Source organism: Dermacentor albipictus, chromosome 1, assembly GCF_038994185.2.
Source record: "Dermacentor albipictus isolate Rhodes 1998 colony chromosome 1, USDA_Dalb.pri_finalv2, whole genome shotgun sequence".
In the NCBI taxonomy this organism is placed as follows: Eukaryota; Metazoa; Arthropoda; class Arachnida; order Ixodida; family Ixodidae; genus Dermacentor; species Dermacentor albipictus.
The window spans coordinates 180805939-180833833 of NC_091821.1; the positions used below are offsets into that span (position 1 = coordinate 180805939).

General features: G+C 42.7%; 1 protein-coding gene across 5 annotated transcripts; it reads right to left on the minus strand.

Annotated features, from left to right (window-relative positions):
* Positions 1 to 1575: 1575 nt before the first annotated feature.
* On the minus strand, positions 1576 to 27851 carry LOC135897731 (retinoic acid receptor RXR-alpha-B-like). 5 transcript variants are annotated; one of them, XM_065426446.1, is made up of 4 exons: positions 27212 to 27851; positions 24847 to 25514; positions 14591 to 14874; positions 1576 to 3155 (listed from the first exon to the last, which is right to left on the minus strand). In XM_065426446.1, the coding sequence occupies exons 1-3, from the start codon at positions 27598 to 27600 to the stop codon at positions 14624 to 14626; spliced, it is 1308 nt and encodes a 435-aa protein (XP_065282518.1). In that variant the 5' UTR covers positions 27601 to 27851; the 3' UTR covers positions 1576 to 3155; positions 14591 to 14623. The 5 variants fall into 5 exon arrangements, 4 of the variants coding, with proteins under 4 accessions (XP_065282518.1, XP_065282516.1, XP_065282517.1 ...); XM_065426444.1 differs by having other exon boundaries at positions 1576 to 8027; XM_065426445.2 differs by lacking the exon at positions 1576 to 3155 and adding an exon at positions 9397 to 11930.
* Between the last annotated feature and the right edge of the window lie 44 nt (positions 27852 to 27895).

The following is a 27895-nucleotide window of genomic DNA, read 5'->3' on the forward strand; positions in this document are numbered from 1 at the left end:
AACACATTAGGTATACAGCGACACACAGGAGCAGACAGAAGGTGCTATCACTGTTGCCAGTTGCCAAGCATGAAGCTTGTCATTGTACTTGAAGAACAAAGTACTCCCAGAAGATGCCAGACTTCTGTTTGGCAGTCTTGCACTTTCTTAAGGACATAGTGCAAGTGTTTACAAGATTTTGCTGGTGTGAACTGGCAGCACCAGGTACGCCCAACCACAGAACGCTCAGAGTAAGAGTGCACCATGGCTGTCAGTGTGCCTTTGGTTATTATTTTTTAAAGTGAAGCTTTCCTAGCCTCTTCCGGTGGTTTGGCGGTGTCTGTAATCTATCTAACCTCTACTGACTGTGCAGGTGCACAAATGCTGTGCTTGCATAACTAATGTAAATCACACATATATATGTGAAGAAATTACATTACTAACTGTTGGTTTCGAACCTGGTTCCCCAACATACAAGCCTGATGTTCTAACCATAAGGCCACGGATGCATGCCTAAAAAGGTGGAATAAAACACCCTTACGAATTCCCTTGTGCAAGCTAGCGCTTTGAGATGCTTTGCATGTTAGTTACATTGCATAGCAACAAATTACTTATAAAAAGTGAGTACATGCATCTTCTAGCTGACGAAGATAAAAGTTACAGGATGCATTCGTTGCTGAAATTTGCAGAGTCTCTTGTAATACTTTGGTGCAGTTCTACAAGGTCGAGCACATCGCGTCTTGTGATATAACACATTTTAATGCTGAATAACACTTCTGCTTGATATGCAAGGTCTACCACAGTGGTTGAGGGAATTTGCAGCACATCTCTCATTGTACTATGGCACTGTGGTGCCACAGTACTCTAATCCATAAATAAAGAGACCTGCACATTGTACATACGACGTGTTGTCTTTAAATGAGCTGTTCTCCAAAACTAACAAAGATTCACTTACATGGAGACATCCGGGATGTGTTCTACGCAAGATATTTTTTTTCTCAGTGTAAATATATTTCCAGAAATTTGTTGCTGTGATGGCTCAACACTGGGCACATGCCAGCATAAGTTGTCCAGAATGGAGTTCCAGGTTCGGGAGCTGCAGTGATTTGCAGGATAACTTAAATGTAGAAAAATTCCGTGCCAATTGTAAATTGAAAAATAAAGGTGTCTCAAATTCCCACTCCAGACTGCCACAGTACACACACCTGCTGTACACAAAATAGCTGTTTGGCACTTAAGAAATGCTGCCACTTTACTAGACAAACAGTAAATACAAATGGCCAAAGGCATGATATGTACCATTTTAACAAGCTGCGAACTGACTAATCACATACAATTTCTTCTGCTGAATTTGGTTAATGAATTATTTATACTTTCTGTACTGGACAAGAAATCTGCTATTGACACACTCCCTGGTAGTACAAGATCTGTTGACAGACCTTCCTGTTACAGCTACATGTGCATATTCTACCCTTGAAGAACCAGTAAAAGTAATCACCATTACGAGTACTGCATCATGGTGCAGTTGAACTCACAAATGCTGCCCCACCGTCAAAATGCTAAGAAAGCACACATACACACCGAAAAATACAATCCTTCGGTATTTAAATCATTTTAATAACTATTGTGTGTACAAAACAATGATGCAGAACTCTGCCAAGAAACTGCTTGCAAAGGTCACAAGCCTGACAGATGAGAACCACAAAACATTTTTTTTTTTCATGCATATAAGACACTTCTGTATTAGTGCTGCCACAGCCTTGGCGGCTTTATCACTTGAGCCAGACTCAGCTGCAACTCAGCACCACAGTGATGCTCTCAGTGAATAAAGAATGCTGGCACAATCAGGTGGACTTCTACAGGGCAGTGTCGAACAAGAACATGATTGTAAGATCTACTATGACAGAAACTAACAGAGAAGCATTGGGTTTTGACACCACAAAATTAACAAGTGGAAAGCTCCAAGACAGGGCCTCAATAGAGCACCCACACAACAACAAAACAATGCATTCAATTCTATCTACAAGATGCTTATGTGAAAATGTGACGACCACAACGACTCCATGCTGGTGTAAACCATGTGACATGAACTCTTTGTGAAGTGCACTAGTATGAAAAACACGAGCACAGACATGCAGTGCTACAAAGAAACATCTTCAACAAGCAAAATAAAGTGACAGAAGTCACAGCACCGGGATCACTAACTAGCCATAACAGTTGGCACGTGCTGCCCAGTATGCAGCACACTGTGCTCAGGAGTAGAGCTTTGAGCAGCAAAACTTTGTCAGAAACAAAATGGTAGCTAAGTTTTTGTCAAAGAACAATGCTATGCACATTAAAATCTGTATTCAGCAGCTTGTCCCATTCTTTTTACAAATAAATATTGTGCTTGGCCTGCACTGTCAAGGTTAAACTTGCAAGATAATATATATGCAATCTTGTGGTCATCTATTAAAATGTTGCATGACATAGGCTTGCCAGGAGGCAGGTATATTTTTCACTCTGGCAGAGCTTGCGCACCCAAGTGAAGGACTGTTATTGCTCTTGGCAAATATGCCACTAGGCCTATTCATTTCTATGCTAGTCGCTAGTGCAAATTTCCTTGTATCTATTTTCAGCAAAGAAGAGTGCTATTCCGCACTGACTAGCCCTAGCATATCGACCACAGGTGTAACATTAAGCATATCAATGCATTGTGAAGCTTTCTTTGTCAAGTATTCCTTGCTTCTTGTCGTAGAGTCCTGTCTTGCTGAGTAGGGCTCAGAGGGAAGCCTCAGCGAATCCCCCCCCCCCCCTTTCCTCAGAAGAAGGAGTAGGGCTAAGGGGGAAGGAGGGAATAATGTTTAGTTCAGTTTGCCCTTTTCAGTATAACTCTGGGCTACGACAACAACACAGACATGAAGATGCCTCTAATTGTCATGGGGACCTTAATGTAGATCTTCACAAACCCCAAAGCACGTGGATCCTCAATTTCATGAAGGTCACCTACGGTCTCAAGTTGATATTGCATTTCAATATGCCCCCAAGCCAGTTTGCTATCATGTTTTGCAGGGGGTATGCAATAGACCACGTTTTTGCTCGCAGGTTGGATACCCTAAGTGAGTTGAAGTACAGCTCGTACTACTCCGTGCACCGGACCACCTTGAGCATCCTGCTAGAATTTCCCCGCACTCCTTCTGCGGGAAGATGAGGAGGAACTCATTCAAGCGTGTGCAATGTAGTGACCGCATCGCTACATGAGCATGCTCCCTCTTAAGTTGCCACCCTCAAAACCCCGCATATATACTACGCGAGTAAATAATTAATTTTCCTGAACTGCAAAAAAGACACTACACTGTGCAAGAAAATATAAACACATCGGCTTTTAACTCGCAGTTTCTGCATTTCAGTCAAGGTCACGCATTTGCATCTTCAATGGAAGATGGGTGCGCCCTTCAATGTGGCTTTGTCCGACATTGGGAAATGCACCTAACCATAGGATGAAAGCTTCGCTTCATTTAGATGCTAAGATTGTGTTGGACTTGCACAATTTCTTTTCTGTTACCTTTTTGTGTAGAGGCAACAGCAGAATGAATGTGAAAACAAAAGTTCTAAGGATTTGCCATACAAGGTAAAAAGTGTGATGCTAATTATGCAAGTTTTCAATGAAAGTGCAGAGATGGTCAAGTCTGAAGGTATACTGCCACATCCAATTTTCACTTAAAGGGCCCCTCACCAGGCCACGTAGCAAATTTTGGTTATATGCTCGAAGTTGTTACATGCCCTCTATGGAGCGTTCCGCTGCAGGAATTTTCCAAATTGGTTCATTAATAGCCGAGATAGAAATATTCCAGTGCCGCAAGCCCATGATTTCGGGAAGCGAGTGCCACTGCCAAGAGAGACACTCTCTCCACTTGTGCTGCCTAGCCTCTGCAAGCGGAATTCCTTCTTTGTGTTCTCCCGTACCAGAGCTTGAGGATCGCGTGATGCATATGTCGCGGGCCCCACCTTCATTTTTTTTCCTCGCTTTTTTGCTGCACGGCGCACTTCCACTGATGGTGTCGTGCGTGAGCTGTTACATTAGTCTTGTATTGCGCAGCGCACGATTTTGCATGCTGTGCACAAGAACACTTCACTAGCGGTATAAGTGCTACACAACACTGAGGCAGACACAAGCGGATCACAGAGCATGATCGCGCACTGGAACACAGTAGAAAATGACATAGTTTCGACGTCTGCGTGCGCGAGCATGACATGGGAATAAGCAGATGAAAGGGACGTAAATGTCTCTTGCTGCGATACGAATTAAAACAAAAGACGCATACATTTGGTTTGTGGGTTTTAATGTTTCTCTAAACTTTAATTCGTCTATTGAAGCAACAGATGACACAGATAACAGATGTTGCCTTGAATAATTATTGAAGTCGCGTGTCACTGAGTGATGTCACAGCACAGACACATGTACATAGGCGCACTTGCACATGTACGTCATCCCTACTGTTTGGAGCATGGCGCTTGCGAGGAGAATGGTAAATGGCATTTGGTTTGAAATTCCAGCTCTTTCTGTAGCACGTAGCAATGCAATACTTAGCAGAGATGATTGTGAGCACAAATTGTATGCGCAGCGCTTGTCAGCTCAAAATGACCAGACCTGGTGAGGGGCCCTTTAAGAAATCGAAGAGCGGTGCCTTTCAGACCTTATTATTAAAAATTTAAAAAAAAATGTTTTTGCATGACAGTACACAATTGCATTAAAACTGCTTGAAGGAAAAAAAATAAAAGTGAGCGTAGTGCTGAAGTGCTATGCATGTCATGAATGGCATGGTTTATGTATAAGATATACATCACCAGTTTGTGAATAAAAAAGGAACTGTGCACATTTTGACATGCCAGATGGTACTGTAAAATGAATGCTAACATCAGTGAGGAAGCATCCATACACTGTAACACATGCCACATATGGAAGGAAAGCACTTGCTGGACTCCAAGACGAGCAATGAGATTCGCTGCTTCAAGCAATGTACGTATATATCAACTTGCCACGCATCTCTAGACCTTCAGAAATGAAGTGCCTCAGACCACACTGTCTAGAGGGACATAACACAGAAACTAGTTTTAAAGTTTGCTTTGCTAAAAGATTAAAAGCAAGTAGTAGGTGCTCAAAATCTACAACTTTCCTGCACTGCCATACTTTATGGTCGCACAAAGGTGCTTAAACCACTCACTTACAAGAGTAGTCTAGCACGCTGCCTACACAATGCCTACACAATTGACAATACAGTCAAAACCTTCGATAACGAAATCCCGCGAGAAATAAATATTTTCAAATCCCCAGTGAACGCCCATAGGATTCAATGCATTTCGTACCTCTCGACGACGAAATGTTGCTGTACTACAATTCTGCACCAAGGAAATTTGCCAGAACGTAACCCCACATATTACCTGTTCAGGTAAGGCTAGCAGGCTCCAAAATGTGCTCAAATGTGATTGCCTTGCACTAAAATTGTGTACAATACCACCACATTACGCTTGTGTGGGGGCCGCCAATTTTGCTTACAAAAACAACCAAGCGCCCAAAGCGATTGCATGCGCTGGAAACACGTCACGGCCACCATCTTGGGTTGACTGCCTGTTTGAAGCGGCACACATGTTGCTACCGGCATGCGACAACAGTTTTTGCACACCTAGTGCAGTGCGTATGTGCACCTTGGTGTGAAAAATGCAGCAAAATCAAGGAAATCCACGTCCCATCGATGTTGAATTGTTTATAGCGCTAGCGATGGCGGTCGCAGCATGGAGTGCCACGCATCGTGCCGTGATTGAGCGATCATCTGGGAATACGCATCTCTTGCTTCCAGAACACTGGTTTTGGTGCCATCTGACAGGCATCACGTGCAGATTCGGCAGCGAACATAGATTTTCGCAGAGGGGCCATAATCTCGATCCCCCCCCAACTGCCTTCGGCTATACGAGATACGATCACTTTCGCACTCGGCACCGGTTGTGGTGGTGCTTACGGGTGACAGCGTGTGCTGAAGAAATGCTACTGCATGTGTGGAGCGCTGCTGCTCTGCGTCCGGTGCCGAGTTACGCAAAATCTCACAAAAGTAATTGTATTTCCGAAAGCAATTGCCCGAGAATACTGCTCCACGGCAGTGCTGCCACTAATGATTGACGCATGTGGTGCACTTGTACTGTCAGCAATGCGGTTCTATATGCTCAAGCAAAGCTTGCCAAAGTAGGCTAACGGAATTTTGACAGTAGAGTTTCGTTCTGCGACGCATTACCTATCTGTGCTGTCTCATTTCGCAACAACGAAATTCTCGTGAATGCGATTTTTTTTGCTTTCTCCACCCATTTCGTTATTGTGAGGTTCAACTGTAGTGTCTGCAAATCACAGTTTCAGAAATTCATATGAATAACAACACAGAAACACAAGCAGAGGCCAGTGAAAAAAGTACAATTACTGCTGGCTACTATCTTGACTTTAACAACATAGCACATTGTTTGCCAAAGAGTTTTGGTTGTGACGAGTGATCTGAAGCTGCCTGTACTTGACTGTCGTGCATGCACTGGAAATCCACCAAAAAAGGTCATTCCTCCACAACACAGAATAAAGTATAAAGCTTCTAGCAGCACAGCATTCACATACAACTATTTTCCACTTACTCCCGACTGTTCCACTACTAGCCAGTGCTCTACAGGCAACCACAACAAAAAACATAATAAAAATAAGCAAACTAATGTGCCTTTAACATGTCTACTTCACCACTTCACATACATGCTTACTAAACAAACTTTGTGCTGAAACAGTTGTGCTGACGACAACTGGTGAGTTGCTTCATGAAGGCTGGCCAACATAAGTGTGCGCTTTCTTTTCTTATAGCCAGGTACCAAAAACACACTGAACCAAACATTAGCTCAATAAATGCAAGCAGAGCCACACTATGTATAACTAGTAATTTCATGAGAGACATAACTCATGTTATATATCATACTGCACCATGAAAAATATATACATAAATAAAGGCAACTGACATGTTCTGAGGGTGGAACCCATCTGTTAATACAGAATATGGTCCCCAGAGCCATTAAATTACAGCAGGTCACAGATTTAACATCTTAAAAGGATGAAAACATAGCCATAATATCCTAAAACATTCATTTTTTTGCTGCGACATTAATAAGAAGCCACTGTGGTGCAAGCATATACAGTCTTCCTGTTTTGTCAATTTTTCATAATGATAGCTGGTTTCGAAAATATAGGTGGCCTTTGCACACGATCCAATTTCACACACAGAGAGGAAAAAAACTGTAGAAATGAGTGCACGGCAACCAAACTTGACCTTTTGATAAGTTCTCTTTTTGGTCTACCTGTCCTAAGTAAGACAGCAAAGAAAATAATGCCTTGTATGCAATACGACAACACACATGTAGTTTCTTAAGCGTCCTCTACATTGCATTACTTAAGCGAAAAAAAAGGGGGCAGTCTCTTAACATTAGATTTGAGAACAGTGTTAAGACTATTGTGGAAGCTAACCTTGCAGACATACATTCAACATGTAAAGTCCTTTCAAAATTCACAAGTGCACTTCTCTGCACTCCACATTTGCCCAACTAATGGCAGCACCAGCCATTGTTCAAATGAAGAAGTGCTAGCTGCACATGCTGGGGCTTGTCTCATGCACATGGTTTCATCAGGAGAGCCACATCTACATTTTCCACATAATAATACAAGCAAACTGAGCTTGTACACGCTGTTTGCAAAAATGACTATCCCGCCATTAGTTGGGAAAACTCTTTTGCACGGAAGTAAGCTTTACAATAATGAAAAGGGTCTACATAACAAGGGCAAGTCATATTACTGAAGTGCCCGACACCCACTGCAGTCAAAAGTGATGGAAAGCAGTTCCATCAAGGAAATGTAGTATATATTTACCCGTATACAGTCACCCTGGGATGGCCATGTGGCAGTTAACAGAACCAGCATAGAACTTTAGAAGCAGTTGTTGCCAGCATGCTCCGATTCAGGCTAGGTTTGTACAAGATAACCAAAATAAGCAGGGCACCTATAAATTAAGGATAATTGATGTCATTAAAAAAAAAAAATCAGTAAGGACTGATTTATATTTAAGTAAGTTCGTTAAAAGTGCCTTCAATTCATGCATTTAATTTTAGATGTCCTTGTTTTTTTATTACATTTTTTTCCGCAAATGAAATCTTTAAACACAAGAGCAGAGTGCCAGCCAAAGTTTCATTCGCATATGCCTCCTTATTAAAGATAGAGACATGATTCTGAAGGTCTACCAGTTAATTTGAATTCCTTCTTATAATATTTTACTATAGACCTCGACTGTTCCTAAAGGACCATTAAATGGTGACATAAGATTGGCTGGCACAGCAATTCATTCAGGTAGATTAATAAGGACTTCCACTTTACTAAACAATGGCACACAAGACAACACCTTTTCTAAGCAAGTACCAGAAGCAGAGCTATTAACAGTATATTGCCACAGTTTAATGGGTGGCTAATGCATAGAGTTTCTCACCATATTACCTAGACGTAAATCTGGCACCACCATTTATGTGAGTTTTCTAATGAGCACAGTGCCGTCATGGGAATGACAGTATATGGGTGTGCAAGGCTTGTGTTGGCTGCAGTTGTATGAGGCTTTATCTAAAACATGGATATGGCTATACAGATAATGCGTTCTTAAAATAAAATGTTCATAAAAGGTTTTCATTCACCCATATTACATTTTTCAACAAAGTTTACTCACCTACAATGCATAATCAAGCGAAGAAAAGCAACAGGCAACAAATTGTTCCAAAGCGAGCGCAAATCTTGTCTGTTCTTCAACTTTAGCGACCCATTGATACCTTTTTGCGTTTCATATAATTCTAGTACATCCACTCACAAGTCCTTATAAATAAACAAAACATGTTTTTGTGTAATAATAAAGCTAACAGAGCTCTTTACATACTGTTTTTGTAGGAAATGAATTGTGACAGATGGAAGGGTGCTGGCCAGGTGTGTCTTTAAGATGTCCTGGCTCTCCGAGAATGTTGCCAAACCAAAGTCACTATATACAGGCATTCCTATGCATACAACAGTGCAGTAGTGCTAGATTTCCCCCTGGACAATATAGTCAGAAACTCTATGGGGTAATGTTCCAAATGCTTGATACTGTAGTTTTCTTCATGCTACAAGGGTGGGCAAGACACCAGTGCTAAGTTCTATGATCTACTGTATTTTTGAGTAGTAAAAAGCGTTACATCAACAATATGCACAATTAATTTCGGTCCCATCACTTACTGATTTACTGCCATCATTTCAGGGGATCTTTAAAGCAGGGGACATGACTCTTGGGGATTGAAAATTGCACAAAAATCACGTTTTCTGTGTGTGTTCATTGTAAACTTTTGCACTTGTGTGCAATTTAATTAAAAAATAGCACATATATGTTGTAGTACCTCAATTCAAGGATGAAATACCACACCCACTGGACCACAGTGTCTTAAAATTTTTGTAACGTGGAATTTGTACCATTGACATATCTCAACATGCCCATTTCAAATATGCAATCAGTTATAGTGCACAGCCAAAAAATGTTTTCACTATTACAACATATGATGTCCAGAAAGTTGCAAGTTTCGAAGTAGTATCACAATATCTGGGGCTATACTATGCAGCAATTCTCTTCTTTCTTTCATTCTTTTTGCCCTTTGTCGTAGGCTTGCATGTCACCATGCTGCAAGAAGCGGCTGCTCAATGTGATGAATGATAAAAAAAAAAAACGAAAAGCGAAGAAAACGAATACCTACAAAAAAATACAACCCATTGTTGTCATTGTTTAAAATATGTTTTATGTTAGTTACTTTATATGCAAGCAATGAAGAGTGCACCAAGACTGAGATATGTGCACACAGAAATGACAAATTTACCAAAACATTTTCTGCCTTAGATGGCAAAATGGCTTTTTTTGCTTATAACCATTTTCCTTGCTACAAGTGAAGTTCTGGAGTTTTACATGCCAAAAGTATGATTTGATGGCACGTCGTAGTGGAGGGCTCCGGATTAATTCTGACCAGCTGGGTTTGTTTAACGTGCACCCAATGCACGGTACACAAGCATTTTGCTCTTCTGCCCCCATTAGAATGCAGCCGCAGTGGCTTAGATTGAACCCGCAATTTTGTGCTCACTTGCAACAAGTGGGTCAGTAAAATGCAGTAAACTTATGTCCACATTACTGTACACTCTTTAAAAAGGCCCTGAAACACTTTTAAATCCTTCGTTTATGGAAGCATCAATATTAATATTGCAATTTTGGGGACATGTACATCTGTGGCGTTTCTGCTACAGTCATAGTCCCTTTACTTATTGTTGTATAGCTATCAGAAGGAAACATTCACATCTGCCTTACATGTCATTCTTCGCACTAGAGTTTTAGATGCTATAACTTGGTTCCAAATGGTTTAGAGCATTCATACTTGCTTTATTAGACCTTCTGATACATAATTCAATTCTTTCATTGTGCCAGTCTCTTTCATGCCACATACTGTTTAATAAATAGTTCACTTCCAGACAGCATACGTGATATGACTGCAAAATATTAGCTGTGCAAGAGAACTGATTGCATATAACTTGAATTTAGCATGGCAAAATACACATATAGTCAAGGTCTTCACAATATCAATGCACCAATAAAAACTCATGGCAGACGTACATGACTGTGCAGAATCGGAGATGAAAAACAAATGAAGCTGTCACACCTTTCTGCCAGAGAGGATCATGCCATCATGGTGAACTGTACTCCGTGGACACAATTTCATTCCTATGACAAATGTTGCTCATGTGATCGCTTCTCTGCTGCCATCACCCAGAGCACCTCACTCTTACTACCAAGCTTAAGTGGACGTTTTGCTTTCGTAAAGAGATTTTCAATGCCCACATTGGCTCGCAGGGAGATTCTGCTATGACTGTGCACAACTGCAGCTCAAAGCTTATATTCCCCTGCTTATAGCATAAATTATTTCACTCCTTTTTACAGTACTTGGGCCCTGCGGTGCTTTGTTAATTTCTTAATCAGCCAACACACTTGAAAATATTCCTGCAGATATTCCTGCAGTTTCCTTCCGCCTTTTAATTTTTATAAGGCTATTGTTTTCATACCTCCATAATATGTGTGGTGCAGACTAATCAGTGCAGTTTTGATTTCTTGAGACTCCAAATTATGCCACATCTTTGTAACTCCTCCAGTATGTCCTGCAATGCACCCACTCGACTACTTCAATGTTTCATTCCGATCTGACTTGTTATCTTGCAGTGATTCTTTCAAATGTCATGGCAAGTGCTATTTGATTTAACGAGACTCAACAATTGTTGTGCTTCCTACTATTGTTAGAAGCCAATTGCAACGAAATTTAACTTTGGCTAAATTGATCATTAGATGAGTAGTCTTCTACTTTGAAGCAATCCTTGCTAATCCGCAGTGCTGGTAAAGGAACGATTTCCTTATTAGTAGCCTTTAAACAGCATCTTAGCAGACAATGCATATACCTTGTGTTTAGCAGATATCCTGAAAGTCCCAGCATGTTGCCTCCAAGATTTTTCAGTGTGTTGCCTAATCTCGGAGGTCAGGCCGAAAAGCTCTGCATTCTCGGCCATGAATCGCTTCAAGTGAGCAGTATTGGCAGCTTTCTTTTTTTCCCCTCTCCAATTTTGGAAGTAAAATTTTGCATGGAGGCTGCCATCTACGCTACATAAAACTATGCCTTATATGTAGTCTACAATTTAATTGCAGCTGGCCTTTAACCCACACTTTTGTAATTTCGCCTGCATATCATACAGAACGTGTTCTGTATCACTGCCAAGGCTCATCCTGGTCTGACTTGTTCTCTTGCACTTGGTGTGGACACTTGCTTGGTACACACCTTTTGAAATACATTTTTATGAATGCCCATGACCAATTCTGCAAGAGAAAAAGGTCGTAAGTGACACGTCCCTTTTCCCGTTAGAATAAGTGCCCTCAGAACCGGCCATAAACGCCCATTTATAGTATAAATCAGGCAGTACATCCATGTCATCATTATTCTTCTAGGTATCACCTCTCAGTGAATTAGAGCACATGCAATATTTATTTTAGGCAAAGCCCAGAATGACTGAGGACAAGAAAATAAGTAGACACAGACACATCTCTAGCCCATGTCTATTCTTCTTAGCCAAGAACACCTTCATATGAAAGCATCTGCGCAAGTGAAATGAATGTATGTATACTCTCAAAGAGTTTAATTAATATTTCCCAATAATGTGATCATTATAAAAACAGCCCCAGACACACAATGGCCACCAAAGCTTACTATCTTTACTGCTTCAACAGCACTGCAGATTACTCAGATTTATCGAAGAACGACTGACATTTGTAAACCCTGAATTAAATGTAAAGCGGTTCACCATTGTTTCTCGATATTGCTGCGGTGCATTCCAAGGCAATTGTTCACACAACTGCCTGTACAACCAACATAGCGCCAGTCACAGAATAACAGCATGTGTATTACATTTGCTTTCTTTGCAATCAGCACCATGTTAGCAAAAAATTCTTGACGGATGTATGCCGATCCGACAGCTGATACATCAAAGACAAGGACACTCTTTGGAACTACCAAGCATCCACTTGGTGGCTTGTGGCCTCACTCGAATGCAGCAGCAACACAGCGGAATTGCTGCTATGTTCGAGCGTGGCTGCGGCTGGCTGGTCTTATTGATGGGACCCACACAAGCCGCGTTGCAGCACCACAGCATTAGCTTTCACCGCCACAGCCAAAAGCAGCAGTTACTTCTATGTTGCTGCATTCGAGTGAGGCCGTGGCTGGCTGGTCTTATTGATGGCTCCTATGCGAGCTGCATTGCAGCACTATGGCAGCATCCTGCTTTCATTGCCGCAGCCATACAAACTGCTGGCTGACCTCCAATGTGGGACCGGTATAATGTGATGTGAGAAACAAAAATTACGGATCACTGGTTAAAGAAACTGCACATATATGTTGTTTTCAATTTGAATGAGATATATGCAAGATAAATTTTGTTTTATAATAATAAATCATTACATCTTAAAGCCCATTCAGGGCTTTGGCACACGTTGCGTTGCATTTACATTTTATATCAACCATGCTATTGCACGCCATCTCACGAAAACCTGTGAAACTCTTTTTATCAACTTTGCAGTAAAAGGAAGATACAAGAATGAATCATAAAGTCTTTACCCCTTTTTTCTTTTTAGCCAAACTATGGCTGCAAATGCAAAGTCATCATATCCATTCCCAGCGGTGCACCTTTCTTGGACAGGCCCGGCCTTATTTACCAGTAGCTTTGTGGCACGGCGCTGCTGTCAGTTGTTGAAGATGGCAGTTGTGCTATGGAGCAAGGGATGAATGCCCATCAAAATTCACAGGGAAATGCAGCCCCCGTGTGGGGAAAGGTGTCTCGCTTTGAGAAGTGTCAGGTGGTGGTGTTGTGAGTTTGTAAAAGGCCGTGAAGCCAAGACAACAGTCCAACGGTGGTTTCACAGTCAGCGGGATGAATTCTACCACAGGGGCATCTCAAGTTTAGTGCCGGGACCGGACAAACATCTAAACACGTGCGGGGACTATGTGGAAAAATAGTGTAAGGTTTATAGAATAGCATGTGTATTTGTAATTACCTGTATGTACCTTATTTTGGCTAATAAAAAATAGGGGCAGAGACTTTCTGATTCACCCTCGTACACAAATGGTCGCTTTTGAAAATACTACAACAATGAGAAATGGTGACATCCGTGTGCTGCTTTGGAGTCAAATTGAAAGAACCATGAATGATTACATTAGAGAGCAGTGAAACAAGATCCAAAATCAACGCTGAATTTTCTGGCATGCAGCGCAAACTCTTGACTAAATCTGTCACTGTAAGGGTGAACTACATCCACCCATTCCCCAAGATAACTGAGGCTAAACAAGTAGCAGGCCTTGGCAACCACTGCATGTTTAAGGGAACTGCATTATCCACAAAAGAGCTTGACTTCAATTTATGCGAACTGTGCTTGCACTATTGATTCTCTATAAAATCACACCACAAGAATAAATACAGCTGGAAGCTAGCATTGTGAGTAAATATTCTTACTCTCTTGTCCCTACTCACCCTGTACTACTTTATTGAAATATAGCATTGCCAACTCGCTAAAACTACTCTTATAAGAATTTTATGCGCCAACTGAAGCTGACATGTCCAATAGCAATTCTTGAAATGAATACCCTGTGAATGTTAAAACCTATAGGAATATGCAAGAAAACTATTACTCTGAGTGGCATCTGGAAGAGTGACAGCTTCATAACAACTATATGTTTTTGTTACTTCTTTAAAATCTTCCATTCCTGAAACTGGCCCATCAGACATCATATCACATTGCTGTTATCTCTAATTTGTGCAGGATTAATGGAAAGCCTTCTGTTTACAGGCCAGTAATTAACATGTTAAATAAATGGCATCACAGAGCTTCTTTCCCCTCACGGCTGAGACACAGGGCTGTGAAGTCAGAGCCCTGATCCCACCCTGAGGTAGCAGGATGAAAATTCAACAAAAAAAGTTACAGGGGCATACCACTCTCCCAGAGAGCCTGTACAGTGCAATTCCTCATGGGTCAGATGGGGCCTCCAGCATGGATAAGAGGAAATTGTCGATTGGGGTGTCCCCAATGAGCTTGAAGAAAAAGAGGTGCTCGAGGCACTTCAGGCCGATGCTGCGCAGGGCTGGAAGTCGCAAAAGCAGCTTGGCAAAGCGTCCTGGCTGGTCGGGGTACTGCTGCCGGCAGTGCTCTTCCAAGGCAGCGTATACTTTCTCCCTTAGGGCCTCCACTTGGGCAGTGCTGCGTAGACCCTTCGCCTCTGCATGGTCGGCAAAAACAGTCGGCCATTTTCAGTGACATTGACTTACTCACAGATATGGGTTGCTAAATTTGGAGAAGGAATGAGGATATCTATGTACAATCGTACTGGTTTCGGTCATACGTTCTCATTTCCTTTGTTTACTTTCTACATTATATATGAGAAAACATAGAAATATGTACTATGATAGAACCAAAACATCCTGCAAGAAATATACTAAGAACGCTTTATTTATGCAGCCATGATCATATTGACACCAAGCCAAGTTAAAGACAAGCCAAAGTTTTCACAACCCAGGATTCTCATGGAGTCACAGTGCCCCTAAAAGGACTCACATATTTGGCAGTGCCTGATTTCCCTCCAAGTAGTATTGTGAGAAGCTTTATGGCCACACATAAATAGGCTTAAAAAGAGGAGAAGAGGCGAGAGGATGCAGGGACATGAGGGTTCCTGAGCACTCTATGAAGGCTGGTATGGTTCCCACACCAATCCTCTAATGTTAGTAATAGTTACTAATTTGTTATTCCATAAGTGTGATCAACCATCCCAGCTTAGGAGGCTACTACTACTACCCTTTAGTGCACATTTGAGATTTAGATTGAAGGATGTTTTACTATTAACTTTTGATGCAAAGTGTGTTTCTTTAGTGTGGCAAGCTTTTTCCATTTTTGGGAGCTCTGACTGCAAGAGGGCTTGCATGTCTTACCACGTTTAATGTAGTGATGTCTACACCATACAGCCCTTTGTTCATGAAATTTAAATCTTTAGGAAAGCATGTTGTCTTCACCTTCACTTGTTAAAGGGGCCCTAAGCAGATTTTAACAGATTGAATGAACAAGCACAGCGCGTAGATAATATGGCTGTAATTATATTTGCAAAATATTGCATTTACTAGGAGGCCACAAAATAAACATGAAATGAAGTGAGAGAGTACCGTCTCTCCAATGCTGGTATAACTACCCCTTGGCCAGCCAAGGTGATGTCAGGTACATTTTTGCGACAGTCAAATCCTCCACATGCCAAGTGGCTGATCACTGTTGAGATAAGCACAGAATGACATATTGACTTTTTCCTGTCTTGCTTCCGGCATTATATGTTTAATATCAAATGATAAAATCAACAAACAGAGGTAGTTCCAACTTAATCAGAGCTGGAGTAAATTCCGCTATCTGTGACTAGCATATGCTCACACCTGCTTTCGTGCTTGGTGAAACAAGCAATGTTACTGACTCGCAGCATCTAATTTCACTTTTCATTACAGGGGTCCTGAACCACCCTTCGGCTTGGTGAACACCTCAGCCAAATTTTGCAGTCGTGCACAGTGCGTGGAGCTAGCAAGCGGAGCACAAAGTCATCTTTTTCTCAAATGCTCTTTTCAACAGAAGCCTGCTCCTCACTCTTTTCTGGATGCTCTATTTCGCAATATAGCAGACTCCCATAGGCGGCTGCTATTGGCCAGTAGATGACATCAATCAAGAAGGGCATTTGGGTCAGTGTACTTCTTCTTACCGTTACTGTGTATATTTATTGACACAGTTTAACAAACAGGCTGAAGTAAGTGAAAATCTTTCAAATTTCGAGTTATGTACTTCCAGAAGAAGCCAACTATCGTCTGCTCATGCTTAGCCGTGGCTGCCCACATAGGAGTTAAACTTTGGCCACCCTGCTTATCGGTGTTGTAACCGTCCAGGCTAGCTAATTTCGACTAGTTCTGAATGCTCAACTAGCCTCAAACCATGCAATACTTATGGTCAGACCACACATACTCGCTCCTGCTCTCTCCTGGTTACATGCCTTGGCAGACTTCTCTAAAGCGCTCCGAAATGCCCAAGTTGGATGTGGCTACCATCCACCAGTCAAGCTGTAGCTGGACAGAGCCGGACCGCGCCACACAGCACAGCCAGATTGCAAGCAGCATGTGAGTGCGATTGTGCACTCAAGCCCTGTCATGCACAAAGCAAAAGCTGCACACATGCACTACAGTTGCATGTAGCTGTGGTCTGCTACATAGTGTAGATACCGGGGCTGCCGTGGGGTGCCGCGACGAGTCCACTGACTACGCACATTGCAACTCGCTGAGGACAACCATGTGTGGCACGTCATAGGTGCCAAAATTGGAAGTACTGGTATCTACGTTAACATCCAAAATCAAATTAGAACTGCGTGCCACAGTGACATTCAGTAGGCAAAGCATTGTGGGCATGCCCTGCTCCGCCGTAGCCTTCGGGGTGCAAGTAATTCCAGAAGGAGCTGAAGCACTGCGTAGAGGATGTTTGATTGCCAATAACTTAGCTTCTGCTGAACGCATTGAAGTACTTTTTTGCAGCAAAGTATTTCTCAGATAATCTATTTTAACATCAAATTGGTTTCTCGACTTCGATAAAATGTGGTTCAGGGCCCCTTTAAGAAGGCATTCCTGCATATTGAGAATTAGTGTTTATATCTTTCTTCAGCAACTAAAATCACATAGTCACTGCCACGTGAGAAGTGCTCGTGCAAAGTGAGAAGACAGACAATCGATTGTAGAAACTCGTCATGACCAGACGTGGGGAGTGATATACTCACGGAAAGCTTTCTGCGGCAATGGAGGGAAAGCTATGAAGGCAGAACACACACAAGTAGGAGTGCTGCTGAAAGAAGTCCCACATTCTCATCCACATTAGATTAGGCTGGCGAAGCGAAGACATAAACATTGTATTTACAACAGCGAAATAAAACAAAATATATCACTGAATGTTTAATTTATTTATTTTTCTGCTTTTCCAATTTGATGTTTGGGCAAATGTGATACCGTCACATGTGGAAGCTACGCTGTCAAATGCTGCTGGAATACTTGGTGAAGCAAAACACATGCGGAATCTCCATCACCGTAGCTTTCCTTTCCTTGCCACAGAAAGTTGTCTGCAAGCATAGAAAGTTGTAGCCTGTCTACACTCTATAACCATGTATGAAACACAGGATATATATCTATGCATCCAGCAGCAACAGCACCAATATTGACACTTTGTTTAACCACGATGAATTACAAAAGATCTTGTGTTGCAAGAATGTTCTTATTGAAGGAAGAAAAGAAAGAAGTGGTTGGCACTATACGTTAATGATTTTTATCAACACCTTTACACCAGCACCTGTTGGCACAATATGGTAACTGCAATTGCAGTTGAACTCAGTATCACAAGATGACGCTGTTTCTCATGTCTACATTTTATTGCAATGACAATTATATGGACATTCCAGGCGAATATGTGCCGTTGCCATGATGTTTCAGATATACAATATATAACAATATATATATTTAAATAAATAAATAAATAAATAAATGCGAGACCATGGTGAGTGAGCACACGATTTGGTGTTCCATGTTTGGTCAGTTTCATTATCCTTGATTCATGGGGACTTCAGGTAAGCGATGAAGAGACTTGGGAAATGGCTTGCATTATACACTCGAACCTCGTTATAATAAAAACGGATAGAACAAAATAAATAAAATTCCCCTTGAAATCCCCATAGAGATCCGTGTATTTAATACCTCATTTGAATTTCACTCCTTCAGGGGCTGTATTCTGAAACGTTTGCCTTCTGCAATAGTTTCGCCACCGCGATAGTCACATTCAGTAAATCAAGCGGCTGCTTACCCGTGACGTCGGCATGCACTACCAACATGCGCTCTTGAACGCTTCACATTGAATGAGAGACTGTGCCGCGCGAGTGCAGAGCAGTTCGAGTGTGTTGTGTTCGAGTGTAGTGGCCGCCGTACGGGTTCTGCGCGCTGACTACGGTTGGAAACGGCTGCTTTAGGTAAAAGAAGTTGAAAAAGGAAGTGTGAAATCTTTTATTTTAAATGAATCAACAAATACTGCTGCGATACAAGGCGTGTAAGGCGCCACCGAAAGAACTACTATAAACTACTACCTCTCATATCTACTACTCATATCTACTACTCCACCACCAACCAAACGCCAAAAGATGTGTTCTTCTATTCAATACATGACGAGAGCACCCATCGACACCATGACATTAAAATGATGTAGGCCGGATTTACTAGGTGGCGCTGTTTATTTTCCAGTTTTGCTAAAACAGCCAATCCGTGCACACCGTTGGCGGAGGCGTGGTCAAGGCGATAGTTTCGCAGAAGGCTAACGTTTCAGAATACGGGCCCAGTGCACTACACCTGCAGGTTTGGAGTGACACCTGACACCGGTAAAAGATGCCGAGAGCGAGTGGGGCTATACTAAGCAAGGTACAACCAAATTAGGAAGGCCCACTAAGCTTGAACAAAGACACTCCCTCACCAGAACTGGAACTGGCCTCCCTGGTGCAGTATTCAGCCACTACCTTCCTGATGATTCCTATAATTAACCCATGGCCCTCAGTCCCCAGCAGCTGCGGAGCACCTGACCAAGGCGGCGGTCAGACCTGCAACGCAGCAGGGGGTGCTAAGAATCTCTGGGTCTGGACAGGGCGCCAATGGAAACTGACCCTGTCAACCTTTAATTGCTGAACTCTGTCGAGTGAAGCTAGCTTAGCAGGACTCCTTGAACAACTATCAAACATTGTTTGGGATATCATCGGCCTCAGTGAGATTAGAAGAACTGGTGAGGCTTACACATTGCTGAATAATGGCCATGTCCTCTGCTATAGAGGTCCCCCAGATAAGAAGCAATACGGGATAGGATTCCTAATCCATAAGGACATAGTGGGCAACATTGACAAATTCTGCAGCATTATTGAGAGGGTAGCAGTAGTTGTAATAAACCTGAATAGGAGGTATAGAATAAAGGTAGTACAAACCTATGCTCAAACCACCAGTCACGATTATGAAGAAATAGAATAGTTTTATGAAGATGTTGAATTAGCAATGCAAAAAGTGCAAACTCAGTATACTGTACTAATGGGCAACTTCAATGCAAAAGTGGGGAAAGAGCAGGCTGGGGAACAAGCAATTGGAAACTACGGCGCCGATTCTAGGAACGCTGGAGGAGAGATGCTGGTAGAATTCACAGAAAGGAATAAGCTTCAAACAGTGAACACCTTTTTCAGGATGCGTAGCAACAGAAAGTGGACATGGAAAAGCCCTAATGGCGAAACAAGAAATGAAACTGACTTTATATTTTCTGCCGACACCAGCATAGTACAGGACGTAGAAGTGATAGGTAGGGTGAAGTGGAGTGATCACAGTTAGTGAGGGCTAGGATTCACCTCAATTTGAAGAGAGAAAGAGCAAAATTGGCCAAGAAGAAACAGGTCAACCTAGAGGCAGTAAGGGTAAAAGCAGACAAAATCAGGCTGGTACTTGCAAACAAATATGCAGCCTTAGAACAGACAGATGATGATGACATAGAGGTAATGAATGAAACCATAACTAGGCTGGCTTCAGAAGCAGCAACTGAAGCTCTCCCAAGTAACAGACGACCTAATAAAGAAACGACAAAGAATGAAAGTGTCAAACCCAAGAGATAAACTAGAATTCACGGAACTATCAAAATTGATCAACAAGGTATAGTAAAAGCTGCGGAAGAATTGTATACTGACCTGTACAGTGCCCAGAGGAGTCAGGATACCTCCAATTGAAACAGTAATGAACAGGATACAGAAACTCCTCCTATAACTAGCGATGAGGTGAGAAGGGCCTTACACGACATGAAACGAGGAAGAGTGGCAGGAGAAGATGGAATAACAGTCGATTTAATCAAAGATGGAGGAGACATAATGCTTGGAAAACTGGCGGCTCTTTATACGAGGTGTCTATCGACCCAGAAAACCGGAAGAATGCAAGCATTAAACTAATCCACAAAAAGGGAGACGTTAAAGAATTCAAAAATTATAGGCCCATTAGCTTACTCCCAGTATTACTGTATATAAAATATTCACCAAAATAATCTCCAAGAGAGTAAGGGCAACACTGGACTTTAGTCAACCAAGGGAACAGGCTGACTTCAGGAAGGGATACTCTAGAATGGATCACATCCATGCAATTAATCAGGTTATCGAGAAATTCACAGAGTAAAATAAGCCTCTCTATATGGCTTTTGTAGATTACAAAAAGGCATTTAATTCAGTAGAGATACCAGCAGTCATAGAGGCATTATGCAATCAAGGAGTATAGATCGCTTTCGTAAATGCCTTGGAAAATATCTACAGAGATTCCACAGCTACCTTAATTCTACACAAGAAAAGTAGGAAGATACCTATAAAGAAAGGGATCAGACAGGGAGACACAATCTCTCCATTGCTATTCAATGCGTGTATGGAAGAAGTATTCAAGCTATTAAACTGGAAATGCTTAGGAGTATGTATCGACAGCGAATATCTCAGCAACCTTCGGTATGCCGACAACATTGTTCTATTCAGCAACACTGTAGACGAGTTACAAAAAATGATTGAGGACCTTAACAGAGAGAGTGTAAGAGTGGGGTTGAAGATCAATATGCGGAAAACAAAGATAATGATGAATAGCCAGGCAAAGGAACAAGAGTTCAGGATCGCCAGTAGGCCTCTAGAGTCTGTGAAGGAGTACGTTTACCGAGGTCAATTAATCACAGGGACTCCTGATCATGAGAAGGAAATTCACAGAAGAATAAAAATGGGTTGAATCACATACAGCAGACATTATCAGCTCCTGAATGGAAGTTTACCATTATCACTGAAAAGGAAGGTGCACAATCAGTGCATTTTACCGGCGCTGAAATAAGGGGCAGAAATTGACGAAGTAGCTTGAGACCAAGTTAAGGACCGCACAAAAAGTGATGGAACGAAGAATGCTAGGCATAATGTTAAGAGACAGAAAGAGAGCAGTTTGGATCAGAGAACAAACGGGTATACCTGATATTCCAATGGACATTAAGAGAAAAAAAAAATGGAACTGGGCAGGTCATGCAATGCGCAGGTTTGATAACCATTGGACCATTAGGGTTACAGAATGGGTACCAAGAGAAGGAAAATGCAGTCGAGGACAGCAGAAGACCAGGTGGAGCGATGAAATGAGGAAATTCGCAGGCGCTAGTTGGAATCAGTAGGTGCAGGACAGGGGTAACAGGGGATCGCAGGGAGAGGCCTTCGTCTTGCAGTGGACATAAAATATGATGATGATGATGATGATGACGATGAAAAATTGTCCCAATGGCCAGATTCAAACAGAGCCTCTGAAGCACAAAAGCCAGATACACTAAGCATTCGAACATTCACATGTGCAAGAGACGTTTTTAAGCTGCCAAGGTGTTGTTGTTTCTACCCAGCAGGAGTTGCCTTACGTGTTGCATTGAATCAATATGTTGTACCCATGTATTGTTTGAACACAATTCGGGATTCTACGGTAGCATGTTTTACTTCACATCACTTTCTGCCGAGAAGCGTGACACCCTATCACAAGTAATGGTGATGCTAATGGCAGGAACACAGTGCTAGCATGCAAGCTGCGTTGCCACAGCATCAGATATTAATGATGGACAGCCACTGTAATCAATGGTGATTACCATTGTTACTGTGCTCACCCATGTACAGGCATTATTCACCACAACACCAGACCCTCCCTGAAAAACAATTCAGCAGGTCCCTTTTGTTTTATCACTAAATTAGGAGCTAGTCCAACAGCAAAAGCTATCTGCAGTAAAATGCTACAAACTGGACACAGCAACTACTATCCGTGAAACAGCAGGTTCACTCTGGTGTGTACCCAAGACAATGTGCTCATGTGACCGTCCTTTACAGGACAGCATAGACACAAATCACACAAAATACCAATGCTTGCGGTTTTCTCATAGCATTCGCCAAAGAAAGAATGATGGGAAGTGCAATGCTACAGATAAATCAATGCCTTGCCATTATATGAAAAGTGGTCCTAATCCTAACAGCATCACTACACAAACCCAGCTTTTTTTTTTTTTTTGAGCAGAGACTGCAATACTGCTTGGCAATGTCAAACGAACCAGTCCTTACTTTAAGCAACCACTCCAGCATCAAAACTTCACTGCTTCTACCAGGTACTGTGGCCTGAGCAGCAAGGCAAGCTGGGCATTTAACACCCAGCTTGCCTTTATGTGCACATTTTTTCCACATCCCATACAGCCATGATTCAGAATGCATTCATGGGCCACACCTTAGTTCATCCAAACTAATATTTTAAATAGACATTTTGTAGACCTGCATATTAGCAGGAAGAAACAGTGTTTGCTTTCCTGAAAAGAATTTCACAGCTCAGCAGGTTCCCACTCTGGATATCTGTGCTGTGTCTAAATGTGACTATGTTGTCACAGGTGAAAACCACGTATTTTTAAATTCTGAATAGTGAAATTTTTCTTCTCTCTGTGCATGTACAGGGTCGTCCTTTTTGAAAGGGAACACGCGAGCGCGTGGCCTGTGCTCTGCGGCGGCTGCGTAGAGCGCCGGTCAGTGGCAGCAAGAGGAAGCACGTCCGCTTTTGGCGTCATCTATTGACGGTCAGAATGACTAGGCATGGCCGATTGGAAGCGCCTACTGGACTCCCCTCCCCGTTTTACTGATGCGCAAGGAGCAGGGCCTGCAGCTAGCAAATCGCGCTCGCACTGCAGGCCCCACTCCTTGCGCATCAGTAATACGGGGAAGGGAAGTCTAGTAGGCGCTTCCAATCGGCCATGCCTAGTCATTCTGACCGTCAATAGATGACGCCAAAAGCGGACGTGCTTCCTCTCGCTGCCAATGACCGGCGCTCTAGGCAGCCGCCGCAGAGCACAGGCCACGCGCTCGCGTGTTCCCTTTCAAAAAGGACGACCCTGTACATGTACTTGCCCAGACTTGTTGCCCGTCATATTTGTATAATTCCGTTGTGAATATTGAGTTTCTTTTTTCTTCTTTTTATTTTTGAGAAATCAGGATTTGATCAGAACAAGTTTGTGATGACTTTGAAAAATGCCTGCACACTAAACTTTGCAGTAATGCACAATTTTTTTTTTTGCTGCTTCTATCACTCAGTGTTAATGTGTGCCTTTTTCACTTTCACAAGGTCGAAGGTCACTGTTCGTCAATATGCATTAAAGTACAGAAAATAATGGTCACTGAGGTTTACATTTCTGCATATTTATTACTTGATGACCTAAAGAGTTTAGTAATAGTGCCGGACATCTACATTTAACCCATGTGAAAGCAGAATCTGGAAAAGTGTTACAACCCTGTTACATGGGCAATGCTTATCAGGTTGACTTTCATTGAAATGCTGCTAAGAAACACTGCTAAGAAGTTTAACTCAGCTCACTGAGATATTGATCCTGGTTGATTTCCTGCGAGCATTTCCTTCTAGCAGATGCAGCTAGATGCATTGGAAACCGAAAGCTTAGTTGAAAAACATGCCTTTGATATGTAAAACTAGTGCAGAAGGTAACTTTATCAGAAAAACACTATTTATTTATTCATCTTTAAATTTCATGTGTGTAGCAAATGAAAGCACAGATTTGCAAATTTAGGTACCATATTAAGCGAAAAACTTATTGTGATTCATTAATGTGCTTATTCTTTTTTGACATTCACTGTGATGACTCTTTATATATTGCATGTGCCAACTAAGTTTGAGTATGTCAACACCAGTCTTCAATCATGATTGATGAAGCATAGTTGCACTGAGCAGAGGTGAAGTTAGGCATGCATGGAGAGGACTATGGAGCAGTGCTCAATTGTAATTTTTTTTTAATTATGGGGTTTTACGTGCCAAAACCACTTTCTGATTATGAGCCACGTCGTAGTGGAGGATTCCGGAAGTTTTGACCACCTAGGGTTCTTTAACGTGCACCTAAATCTAAGTATACGGGTGTTTTCGCATTTCGCCTCCATCGAAATGCGGCACAGGATTTGATCCCGCAACGTTGTGCTCAGCAGCCTAACACCATAGCTACTGAGCAACCACGGCGGGTCAATTGTGATTTAGGCACACTCAAAAGTGCATGTGCGACAGGGGTATTAAACAGCAGAAAATATAAGATAAGCAAAGCTGAAGGTGCTGCTTACCAGGATTAAAAAGGACCACAGCACGCAGGCAGCCAAGCTCGGTGCGATCCATTTTCATCTCGCGCATCTTGGCCACCAATTCAGTGAGTACCCGGTCGAAGATGGCTCCAACGCCAGCGCTGTGAGCACTATGTCGCTGCACCACGAGGCCTGTTGCCAGCACAATGCCATCACGCACATCTATGGACCGGTGCGAAAAGGCGGCAATGAGCAGCTCATTCCAGCCGGCCTTAAGCAGCACCATGCGGTCCTCGAGGGGAAGCTCTTCAAAATGTGGAATGTGCTTGGCCCACTGGACCAACTGATGAAGCTGCCGGTCAGCCGCTTGGCAAATGCTGCTCACAGGGTCCTGCTGCTGGACACTCTCCGACAGGGTGCCAGTGTGTGGCTCAACTCGCAACTCAGCTTCCAGTATGCGTTCCAGGGGCATCTCGGGGGGCACTCCACCGCTCGTGCTCTCCACTTCACTGTCAGCACGGTCCTTTGTGCGCTGCCGTTCCTCTTGCACTGCCTCCCGCTTCATGCCACAAGAGAGGCACTTCTGATAGCGACAGTACTGACACCGGTTACGCTGCCGTTTGTCTATGACACAATTTCGCTCCTCTCGGCAGGCATATGTCAAGTCTTTCCGCACCGTGCGCTTGAAGAAGCCCTTACATCCTTCACAGCTGCACACAGAACAATGCCACATAAGTCAACTCAAAAATTAAAGTACCGGATTTTACGTGCCGAAACCACGATTTGATTATGAGGCATGCCATAGTGAGGGACTCCAGATTAATCTGACCACCTGGGGCTCTTTAATGTACACCCAATGCACATGGGCATTTTTGCATTTCACCCCCCATTAAAATGTGGCCGTCATGCAAATAAGACAATTATAAGCACCACTAGCTTAAACGGGCAATTGAAGAATGGTGACCATACAGAAAAAAACAGCAAGGCTCATAAAAAAAGAAAAAGGAAATGTGTGCCGACCATCAATGTACCACCAATAAATTTTACACAGCACTACATTTTCAATGTCAAGTAACTTAAGAGCAATACTTGCACTAATTTTTGCCATCGTGTAAACAGTAAACAGAAACATCAAGAAAAATAAAAACTAATAAGATGTGTCTAATAACTATAATAATAAGCAAAAAAACCAACAATTTGCCAATGCAAGTTAGCACATGGTATATATATATATATATATATATATATATATATATATATATATATGAGATTTAATGGGCTCAAGCTCTTTTTCTTTGCATAACAATGTATTCAGATCCATTAACTCCAAGTGTCCTGCCTGGTTAGACCTTTGGCAACTTTGTGCTAGAACCTCATCTCCCACACTGAATATTATTTATCCTGGGGCTGAACAGTGCAAAAAAATATGCACATGTTAAGCACATTGCTTTGTCCCTTTTTTCATGTATGTGTTTTCATGCATTGTTTAGCCACAATGAACTCATTGTGATTAGCTCAACTTTCAGTGCTTATACAATATTTATCTCCCGAAGCTGTGACACTGCAATTGAATGTTCACTCAACAAAAATTTTCAGATATAGAAGGATATGTGTACCTTTCTAATTGGGAGAATAAATAACAGGAACAAATAAACACAGCAATATTTAAGATAAAACATCACACATCATAAAAACAATATGTGACTAGGTCAACAATTTGCTACATGTCGTTTACTTCCTTATGCGAAATAAGAGTTCAACAGTTTTGTGAAATGCCACCTGTATGAGTGTTTCAATAAACTGTAATACACCAATGGTTACAATGTAGGCTACTGTAGACTACTGTAGGCTACTGAAGCTACAAATAGCATTTTAAGTACCATGTTTCTCACCCAATCTAACACTGACTTGTCCTTTGTTTCAAAGTCACAAGGATTCAAAAGTAGGGACACCATTATCGTGAAGCACCTATTTGCATCGTAGTTCATACTGAAAAAATTCTAAAACATAACCGAGTAGTGTAAGCGAATCACGCTGTGGTCGCTAAACATTTTGCTGCATACATTTAGCTTGCAATGTTGTGCTACTCTTCTTCTCTGTTGATTCATCCTTCGAAATGGTCGTAGTCGGCCTGTATTAGGGGGACACTTTTAATTGTACTGGCAGCATGTCTTGAATGCAATTAATACTAATACTAATGATATGTTAGGTGCGAGGTAAGCATAATATGGTCTGAATTTTTTTTGCACAGGCTGCTTTTAACCTACAGTTTCTAGTCCAGCATGCTGAAAGAGGCACTTCTAGCTGGCAACCAAGTGGAAACTGAAAGCACACACTGATTACTTGTGTACGCACACAGTCTCAATCTTGTAGCCAATGTAACGCGAATGCACACGAAATCACTCGCCTGTACACCCCATAGTGCTTTCCCGAAGCCCGATCTCCGCAAATGGAGCAGAGGTGCTTGGAGCCGCTCAGCGGGTGGTTAGGAGGATAGCGCGTGGCTTGTTGTTGCTGTTGCGGAGTGGCCGGAGGTCCGTTGTTCAGCTGACGACCGTCCAACGGTGATCGACTGGCCGAAGGTGCGCCGTAGCCGCTCAGCAGGAATGACGGCTGCGGCGGAAGGCTGCTTGAGACCCCGTTGGAAGCCCCGCCGTTCAAGCCCGGCGCTGCGCGGATGCCCGGGGGAGAAATATCAGGAGGCTGCAGCGGTCGCGTCGGCCACGAGGCCGCAGGCCCCGCAGAGCCGTACAACAGAGCAGTTACAGAAAGCTTGGGCCGCTCCTTCTTGTACATGCTGCCGACGGCAACAGGTGCGCACACGAGAACCGGCTGCCGCGCTCCGCACCACTACCTGATCGTATACTAAACGGCCGCTGGGGAGGCGCCACGAAGCGGCCTTGGCCGCGAGCACGCGTCGGCAACGCTCGGGTTCGACCTTGAGACCCGGGTGCACTTGATCACAACCGCGAGTCAACCACAAAAGTTCAGTGATCACTAGTGGCGGATGAGTGGCACCCTGCCCCAGGCACCGGGGAAGCGCAGTGACGCACCTCAGGACCAGTCGGTTGTCCTTGAGTTGGCGACCGTG

Excerpts from the sequence above, each read along its gene's own strand:
- LOC135897731 (XM_065426446.1), bottom strand. The coding sequence starts at position 27,600 with ATGTACAAGAAGGAGCGGCCCAAGCTTTCTGTAACTGCTCTGTTGTAC. Across the intron at positions 25,515-27,211 it reads AAGCACTATGGGGTGTACAG|CTGTGAAGGATGTAAGGGCT; the intron begins GCGAGTGATTTC and ends TTCTGTGTGCAG. Across the intron at positions 14,875-24,846 it reads TGTGGTCCTTTTTAATCCTG|AGGCGAAGGGTCTACGCAGC; the intron begins GTAAGCAGCACC and ends CCGACCATGCAG.